Source organism: Scardinius erythrophthalmus (genome assembly GCF_964197995.2).
Source record: "Scardinius erythrophthalmus genome assembly, chromosome: 3".
In the NCBI taxonomy this organism is placed as follows: domain Eukaryota; kingdom Metazoa; phylum Chordata; class Actinopteri; order Cypriniformes; family Leuciscidae; genus Scardinius; species Scardinius erythrophthalmus.
In genome coordinates, this window is record NC_138223.1 from 52,165,725 (window position 1) to 52,175,347 (window position 9,623).

The 9,623-nt window shown below is 36.8% G+C and overlaps 1 protein-coding gene across 1 annotated transcript; it reads right to left on the reverse strand.

The window, feature by feature from the left end:
* Window positions 1-1,047: 1,047 nt before the first annotated feature.
* Window positions 1,048-9,623, reverse strand: LOC308688273 (uncharacterized protein). The gene is made up of 9 exons (XM_081361236.1): window positions 9,540-9,623; window positions 9,116-9,172; window positions 8,370-8,723; window positions 8,023-8,271; window positions 6,467-6,545; window positions 6,306-6,351; window positions 1,677-1,763; window positions 1,536-1,598; window positions 1,048-1,347 (listed from the first exon to the last, which is right to left on the reverse strand). Exons 2-8 carry the CDS (start codon window positions 9,156-9,158, stop codon window positions 1,551-1,553), a joined length of 906 nt encoding a protein of 301 aa, XP_081217362.1. The 5' UTR covers window positions 9,159-9,172; window positions 9,540-9,623; the 3' UTR covers window positions 1,048-1,347; window positions 1,536-1,550.

The window sequence follows — 9,623 nt, forward strand, 5'->3', positions numbered from 1 at the left end:
AGTATGAAATAAATAAAGTCTGGATTGTAATAAGTGAAGATGCTGAGATCCTGAGAGATCTGGTAGTGTTTAATGATCTGTTGGGGTTTAAAGTGTTTCTGTATGGTGTGTTTCGTGTGTCACCATTGTGTTGAAGAGTAGAGCCTGAGCTTCAGTCCAGGATGAGCAGAGAAACACAGATGATGTGCTGCATGTTGCTTTATTTAACAGACAGTAACTGTGTAGTTGCTGATGCAGTGACGTATAGTCACAGCAAATCATGCATATAATTAACTGCATGTTTTTCAGTAAAAAATCAGAAAAAATGTGAATTAACTGTGTGTTTCTGTTAAAAAAGATTAATGAAGATTTCTGTAAAAGTATTTTGCACTTATTTAAATTAGGATATTTTACATTAATTTTACGGTTTTTGTATGGTAGCCATTGCTGACAGTCATTTGACTGTTATTTATGGGATTTTTTTACAATGAAGGTGTTTGATCATAATAATTCAGGAAATAGCTGTAAAATAACACTGTTTTTCCGTAAAACATTTAAGGAAAATTTCTGTAAAAGTTTTTTGCACTTAATTTAAATTAGGATATTTTACTTTATTTTTACGGTTTTTGTTTGGCAGCCGTAGCTGACAGTCAATGACTGTTTTTTTACGATTTTATTTTTTATAGTGAGGGGTCGGAAAGATCAGTGTCAAAACTAGAAGCGTCAGCTTCTTGTCTGGGATTTGTCTTGTCCCCTCGGATCCAGTGCCGATGGTTTCTATTGTCTTCAGGTTTTTGCAGTTTTTCAGTTGCTAATCTTTCAATCTTCATAATTTTTAGTGAAATTATATGGTTGTCTGAGGTGGGGGCACAAGATTTTTTTTTTTTAAGTATTAAAGGGGGCAAAACCAAAAAAAATTGAGAACCACTGTTTTAGCGCCAAATTATCAGAATTTAATTTGACATTGTATGACGTGACGGAGCCTCGTTTACTGAAATCACGTGACTTGGCCAGTTTTGTTATGCACTTTAAAACACAGATTTGAAACTGAATATTGAGAATATTCATACCTTTTAATCATTTAATGTTTTATTTGAAAAGGAAAAAAGAGAAAAATCTGTCACATGGACCCTTTGATACACAGATAAAATGTATACAATATTACAGAAACAACTCTAAACTTGATAATTAATTACACTTTGACTGTTAAATTATGTCACATGAATATAATCTATTACTTTCTGCAGAATGGAAACCTTGAAGATGTGTTTCATTTTTCATCAGTAGTTGTGATGTGGATCTGTCTAGCAATGAGACAAAAGCTGAGTAAAGTTTAGCTTGTGCTTCATCTGTGGCGTCTTGCTGTGGCTACAACAGAAATAAGACACACATTTACATAAATCAACACTACAAATGGTACAAATAATCTCAGAAAAAAAAAAAATATTTCTGTCAGTGAATCGACTCATATAATCCATCTTGTAACAGAATCTATTGACTAGTTGATTGACTGAGGACATTTTCTTTATTGATGATATTGAGGATCTCACACTTACTGAAGGTTCTCATATTCAGAAGAGCCCGACTGGTGAACAGCAGGTCTGGGATGGACAGTCTATCTATGGGAAAAACACATTGATTATTGATTATCTGAATTTAGACTCTTTTGCACATGTAGTTTTTGATATTTCTCTTACTGGGAGTGTGTTGTACAGGTCAGATGATCTGGACTTGAGGTCAAGACCTGTATATGTGCTTTCACTGGGATCAGTTATGGTATTGTTCTACAGGGAAACAGAGAAAAGGACTATCACCATATTACATAAAAAAAAAAAATAATAATAATAATAATAATGTAAAAGATTTAAATTGTTACATGACAATCAAATGTGTAATCACTCCAGAGTCTTTGCTCATAAAACAATGTACAATCATGTGTTATATATATATATAATGATACAAAATATATATATATAATGATACAAAATGTGCAGAGCAACGGGTCCCGAGGACTGGAGTTGAGAACCACTGTTCTACACAGTCAAATCCCCATTGTTAAAGCTACACTGTGTAAGATTTTCTCCCATCTAGTGGTGAAATTGTTTATGACTACCAACTGAATATTACTTTCTAGCCCCTACCATTCCGAGGGCTTTTTAACTCTTACGGTGGCGTATTATTTCAAATCTGCCGGCAGTTGCGAGTAATCTCCCCCTCGCATTCGTCACGGTGCCACTGAGTGTCAAAACGCAAAAGGCAAGGCTTGAATTTCCAGGTATGTCCCTCTTTGGCTAATGTATTTTCAAGATGGTGGCGCAACACTGCTGCCGTCATTCGAGCGACTCGCTCATATGTATTCTGAATGGCAGATTCTACGCTTACGAGAATACTTTATTAGTTGGTAGAAGTAATTACACAATACCCGGGGCGTGTGACTCTGTGCGGCATCGGGTCCCTTAGTGAATTAATAATTGAAAGTATGGGATACTCAGAATAATCAAAGATCTAAATTAATACATGATCAATATTTATGACTATTTTCTAATCAGAAACACAATCTAAATGTGATTATCATTTGAAATTGGAGTCAGATTAAGCGTAGAGCTAAAGTAATATTGAAACTAAATTCCAATAAATTTAGTGAACTTCACTGGAGCGCTGGAAAGACATACACGCATTATTCCTTCGCCCAGGCCATTGGATTCCGTCATTGAGCCAATGGGTGGTCCTTACAGTGACTTACATTACAGTTTTCTCCTTCAGTGATTCTGCCTGTTAATATCAAGTCAAGTCAAGTATATTTGAATAGCGCTTTTCACAATACAGATTGTATCAAAGCAGCTTCACAGTATTAAATCAAAATAACACAACAAGGTTTGTTTCTAGTGGAAAAAACGTCCACGTTTGGTAAGGCTGATCAATAGTATTATTGATTGATTAAATTAAATTAAATATCCCTAACTGAGCAAGCCAAAGGCAACAGTGGCAAGGAACCGAAAAAACTCAATCAAGTGACCTAATGGTAACCTAAAACTCCATCAGGTGACCTAATGGAGAAAAAAAAAACTTGGGAGAACCCAGGCTCAGTCGGGGGCCAGTTCTCCTCTGGCGTTTATGAACTAGAGTGAATATTAATATGAATATGAATATTATATGAATGCCTGGCTGAAGAGATGCGTCTTTAATCTAGTTTTAAACTGGGAGAGCGAGTCTGAGCAACGAACAGTATCAGGAAGGCTATTCCAGAGTTTTGGTGCTAAATGTGAAAATGCTCTCCCTCCTTTGGTGGATCTGGATATCCTAGGTATGACCAAAAGCCTCGAATTTAGTGATCTTAAAGAGCGCGATGGATTATAGGGCGATAGAAGATCCGTTAAATAGACTGGAGCTAAGCTGCTTAGGGCTTTATAAGTCAGTAGCAATACCTTGTAATTAATACGGAACTTTATAGGTAACCAATGTAGTGATGATAAAATCGGTGTTATATGCTCATATTTTCTTGATCTAGTAAGAACTCTAGCGGCTGCATTTTGGACTAATTATAGCTTGTTTATTGAGGATACAGGACAACCAGCTAATAAAGCATTACAGTAATCTAGTCTCGAGGTCATGAAGGCATGAACTAACTTTTCTGCATCAGAAACTGATAGCATATTACGTAGCTTAGCAATGTTTCTAAGGTGGAAAAAGGCTGTTTTTGTAACATATGAAATATGATTTTCAAAAGACATGTTGCAGTCTAGTATAACACCCAGGTCTTTTACTGTAAAGGATAAAGTAACAGGACATCCTACTATGTTAAAGTTGTATTGTGAGAGGTTTTGTGGGCGGTTTTTTGAACCGATAAGTAGTACCTCTGTCTTGTCTGGATTTAATAAAAGAAAATTACGCGTCATCCAATCTTTTATATCTTTAACACACTCTGTCAATTTGGATAATTTAGCGTTTTCATCCAGCCGTGATGAAATATATATTTGAGTGTCATCAGCATAAGAATGGAAACTAATTCCATGTTTCCTTATAATATTTCCAAGTGGCATCATATATATTGAGAATAATAGAGGGCCCAACACAGATCCCTGGGCACTCCACAGTTTACTGAAGTTATGATCGATTTTTCTCCATTTAAATAGACAAAATGGTAGCGGTCAGATAGGTATGATTTGAACCAGCTTAATGCTTGTCCTTGAACACCAGCATAATTTTGTAGTCGATCTAAGAGTATTGTGTGATCTATAGTATCGAACACAGCACTAAGATCAAGTAAAACTAGTATTGAGATACAGCCTTGGTCAGAAGCTAAAAGTAAATCATTTGTGATTTTAACGAGTGCAGTTTCAGTGCTGTGATGCGGTCTGAATCCAGACTGAAACTTTCAATAGATGTCATTTTCTTGCAAGAAAGAGCCCAGTTGAGCGGACACCACTTTTTCTAATATTTTAGACATAAATGGAAGATTTGAAATGGGTCTATAATTTGCTAGATTATGTGGGTCAAATTGTGGTTTCTTAATGAGTGGTTTTATAACTGCCAGTTTAAATGTTCTTGGAACATAACCTAAAGATAAAGACGAGTTAATAATATTGAGGAGAGGCTCTTCCACTACAGGTAACACTTCTTTCAGTAGTTTAGTTGGTATATGATCTAATAAACATGATGTTGTTTTAGATGAAGTGATAAGTTTATTTAACTCTTTTTGTTCTATAGTTGTAAAGCACTGTAATTGTTCTTGCGGGGTGATAATTGAGGCTGAATTAAAAGGCGCGATTGAAGATTGAACGTTTACAATTGTGGTTCTGATGCTTTCTATTTTCTCAGTGAAGAAGTTCATGAAATCATTACTACTAAACTGTAACGGGATATTTTGTTCAGGTGATGTCTGTTTATTTGTTAGTCTAGCCACGGTGTTAAATAAAAACCTTGGATTGTTTTGGTTGTTTTCTATTAGTTTGCGGAGGTGCTCAGCCCTGGCCGCTTTTAGGGCCTTTTTATAACGTGACATACTGTCTTTCCACGCGATTCTAAAGACCTCTAAATTAGTTTGTTTCCATTTAGGCTCTAAATTACGGGTTTCTCTCTTTAGAACATTTGAGTATTGTTGTACCATGGTGCTTTACTTTTCTCTCTGACCTTTTTTAATCTAATGGGTGCAACAATATCCAGTGTTCTCGAGAGAATGGTGCTCATAGTGCTAGTTAGTTCTTCTAGTTCATCTGCTTGTTTGGGATCAGGCAGCAGCTGAGACAGATCAGATAAGCAATTTGAGAAATTATCTATGGTGGATGGAAGGATTGTTCTGCCTGGTCGATAACGCGGCGCAGCATGATATACTACAGCAGTACGTAATATGCAAGTTACCATGTAATGGTCAGTTACATCATCACTTTGTGGAATGATATCTATATCGGTTGGATCGGTTCCATATGATATAATTAAATCGAGTGTATGATTAAGACGATGAGTTGGTCTGATGATGTTTTGCTTGACCCCAAAGGAGTTTAATAAATCTGTAAACGCAGCCCCTAACGCATCATTTGAATTATCTACGTGTATGTTAAAATCCTTTATCGACATTGACCAATAGATCTGAGAGAAAATCTGCAAACTCTTTTAGGAAATCAGTGTAAGGCCCTGGCGGTCTATATACGGTAGCCAAGGCTAGAGATAATAGGGTGTCTTCAATAATGCTCAGGTGTCTTCAGTAATGCTCAGGTGTCTAATAATTTCAGGTGTCTTCAATAATGCTCAACCATCACTCAATTATTCACTTAATTATCTCATTAACTTTAACACTGCTTCAGTGTTACTTACAACACTCTTACCCCGAATTTCCACCAGCTGCGTGTCGGCTCTGTGCTCCGTCGTCCTTCAATACCAGACAGTCTCAAAAACACGTTTTCAAATCAGGTCCGGATTTGTTGCGGAGCTGTTGCGGAGCGGCCATGACTGACAGCTGAAGTCACGAGGACCCACGAGATCTCGCGAATTCACGTATGATCGCGTGATATACATGCTGAATTGCTGCGGAGCTCTCCGGCATCCGGCAAAAATAGAAGCTCTGCGTATCTGCTCCGGAGGGCTGCGGATCGCCGGAGTCGGAACGCAGTCAGTGAAAATACACATTGACATCAATGGAAACCTACAGACTCCGCCGCCGTTCTGGAGCGGATCCGCAGCCGTTCAGCATTTGGTGGAAATTAGGGGTGAGTGTGGACTCATATAAACACTGAGCAGTGTTAATTTAACACTGGGGATTTTGCTGTATACATGTACAAAGAAGCTGTAACTGATTTATTAGTATCATTCTGTGGTTTTGGACAACTTACCTCATACTCGTGTATTGCAGATCTACAGTTTATCCTTTTCTTCTGACTGTCAAAAAGAAACGGAAACAAGCCATTTCATTGTTTTGTGTAAAATTCAAATGTACTTTTGCATTAGTCTAAAAGCAAATTATATTACTCTTTGTTAATACATTTGAATTTACATTGTATACAATATGATGATGATGATGATGAATGCCACTGTGATCACTACCCAGACGGACCAACCAGTACCACGATTATCTGAAAGAGGGAGAATATTATAATTAAACCTACAAACTAACAACTCTAACAACAAGTCTTTAAACCTCAAATTCTTTAACAAAAGGAATCCTCATTTCCTATTGTTAAGGCATTTTGGGTTTAATGACTTTTGTCATAATTCTTTGGTCCAACACTTTAACAACTACAATCGTTCCTCCTTTAAACCAGCTAAAGTACAGACCCGGAGGGTTTGAGTCACTGATGCAGTTCAGAGTCACTGAATCTCCCTCCACTATTACACCAGATGGACTGATGGAGATCACAGCCAAGCAAAATTATGTTCATTCTGGCTCATCAGTGGACATCTTTTGAACGTACGCTTTTGTCACAAAAACGTTGAAAAGACGTCCACTGATGAGCCAGAATGAAAGTTTTTATGACGTCTTTTTTTGACGTGTTCTGCACGTCCGATATAGACGTTCATGGATCCTCCATACAAGGTTAAAAACTAGCTCAAATGTGGTCATTGTGGTCATTTTCAAAGTCATTCAAGGTCTCATTTAGACTATCTATACTGTTTCTGGACCAAATAATCACTCTCAGCATGCATTCAATTAAAACTCACGTTTATTTCAATGTAATTTCCATAGTTGCAAAGTATCTCCCAGACAGTGTGTGTTTGTCCAAAAATCTTGAAAATAAAAGAAACCACGCACCGCTTTAGACAACTTAGCATCTATTTGAAGTCATCATTGTAGTGGGCAGTGTTTGCTTTAGTTGGTCCCTGTACTTCTTGTGTTAGCTGTTTTTTTGGCTGCTGTAGCTGTGTGTGTGTAACACAATCAGGTGTTATCAGCTCCTTGTTGATGATGACAAAATAATCACAAAATGAGCATCCTATGTTGTGTTTTTAATTTTGGGTTTATATTTGGCATTTATAGCAAGATTTTGCATATGAATCCCAACAGTGACAATTAAAAAAAAAGAAAAGCATTGGAATCAGGGATGAGTTTTGTACTATAAAGTACATTATATTAGTATAAAGCATTGCAGCATTAAGCTTTTTTTGTTTTGATTGTCGCCGTTGTTGTGATTTCTATGCAACATCTTGATGTCTGTGTGTGACTACATGGTACACTTGCTAAAAACTTTATATCCACCTTCTGTATCTGACTGAAATAGTCAAAGTGTCTGTATTTTATGTCTGTGATCAAGAGCAGCACCAGTGGCTCAGTGAAGATAACAACAGATTGCCCTCTTGTAATCTGCAATTGGTGAGTTGCTACTTTTGTGGCTTAAGCTCCTGATTATTGTGAAATGCCTCTGATGTTTGTGAAGATTCATTCATATTATAAATGGCAAATAATATAGATTTTAATATAAATTCTTGCACTTAATATTCACCCTAGCGAAGTGGTGATGAAAAATAGGTTGTTAACAAAGGTTTGTTATCTAAACATAATGCATTAACTGAACTGTATAATTTTATTATATACGAAATAAAATAGATACTCACACATGACATTGAGCTGAACAGCAGGAGAGATGTGAGTGTGTCCGTCTACAGCACAGCTATATCTGCCTGAATCCTCTCTTCTGACTGACTGCAGCAGGAGTTCATTGTTTCTGTCTCTTCTCTCAGTTAATGGCTGTGAGTTTCTGTACCAGATGAATGTTGCTCTGTCAGTCAGAGCGCAGCTGCTTTTACATCTCAGAGTGACTGAATCTCCCTCTGTCACTCTCTCAGGAGACTCCACCTGAAGATCTGAACACAACACACACATTATATCTAGTGCTGCTGTCATACACTGATTATTATTCAACATAATGCACAGAAGAAGAGATAAACCTCATCAAAGTCACCTGTGACAGTAAGAGTCATTCCAGGTTTACCAATCCATTTGTATTGATCAGTGATGGAACTGCAGTAGTAATTGTCTTCATCTTTCTGGTTCACATGACTCAGTTTGATGGTGGTGTACCACTGTGTGTCTTCCAGATACTGAAGCCTCTGACTGTATTCAGGGTCCTCAGACAGATCTGGATACTCTCCATTATCTATTACCAGTGCTTTGGTCCAGAACACTTTCTTGATCTTATATCTAGTCGGGTATTTATAAGTGCATCTCATTATCACTGTTGAGTCCTTTAGTGCACAGATGTGTGAAGGACTGTAACTCACTCTCCAATCATCATCATCCAACTGGCTACAAACTCCTAAAACACACATTAAAGGGATAGTTCACACAAAAACGATTGTTTCATAATTATTGACCCCTCGTGTTCATTACATTCTTTTTTTTTTTTTTTACACATTTAACACATTAAAAACATTAATATAATCCTTATTGATGCACATATTTATATTGTACAATAATTCCAATCAGAAGAATTTAAACATTTATCTAAAGTTATTATTCTTTTTTATTTTAGCTCTGATTACCTTTATTTTTTACTTTATTTGTATGATTCTTTTCTCTTTTTTTTCACAGAAATTTGTTTGTGAAAAGGGTTTTAACAGGGTGCTGCCGGACTCATGATTTTAAAAAAGAAAGACTTTGATGAGTGACTAAAGAACATTAAAATATTCTCCATCAGGAGCGACTCACCGTGAATCATGAGCAGAACCACCAGAGGAAGAGGAGGAGCCATTATCAGTGATGTCACTACAAGAACAATAATACAGAATCACACAGTTGTTCCTAATCCTGGACGATCCCCAGCATTTTAGATGTCTCCTTAATCAAGCACACCTAATTCAGTTCATCAGCTCGTTATTAAAGGCTCCAAGGCCTTAGATGGGTTTGTCAGATAAGAGAGACATCAAACATGTGCAGTATTGGGGGTCCTCAAAGACCAGGATTGGGAACCACAGGGATAACACACACAATGAGCATTATAAAATAATATTTAGCTTTAAAAACATTTCCATAAGTAATGTTTCACTGAGAATATTTCCAATTGATTAGGTCAGTGGTTTCTACAACAGTATTAATCTGACTATATTCACACAGTAACCAGCGTAACTCTTACCGTGTTCTGGTGAGTCTCTCCAGCAGGCGTTGAACTGATGAATTTCTCGTGGTTAACAGTGTTTATTTTAAAATACTTGCACAG

Coding starts and splice junctions, on each gene's coding strand:
- LOC308688273 (XM_081361236.1), bottom strand. CDS start 9,158: ATGGCTCCTCCTCTTCCTCTGGTGGTTCTGCTCATGATTCACG. Junction 6,352..6,466: donor ATCATCATATTGTATACAAT/GTAAATTCAAAT, acceptor TCTTTTTGACAG/TCAGAAGAAAAGGATAAACT. Junction 1,764..6,305: donor CTGCAATACACGAGTATGAG/GTAAGTTGTCCA, acceptor GTTTCCCTGTAG/AACAATACCATAACTGATCC.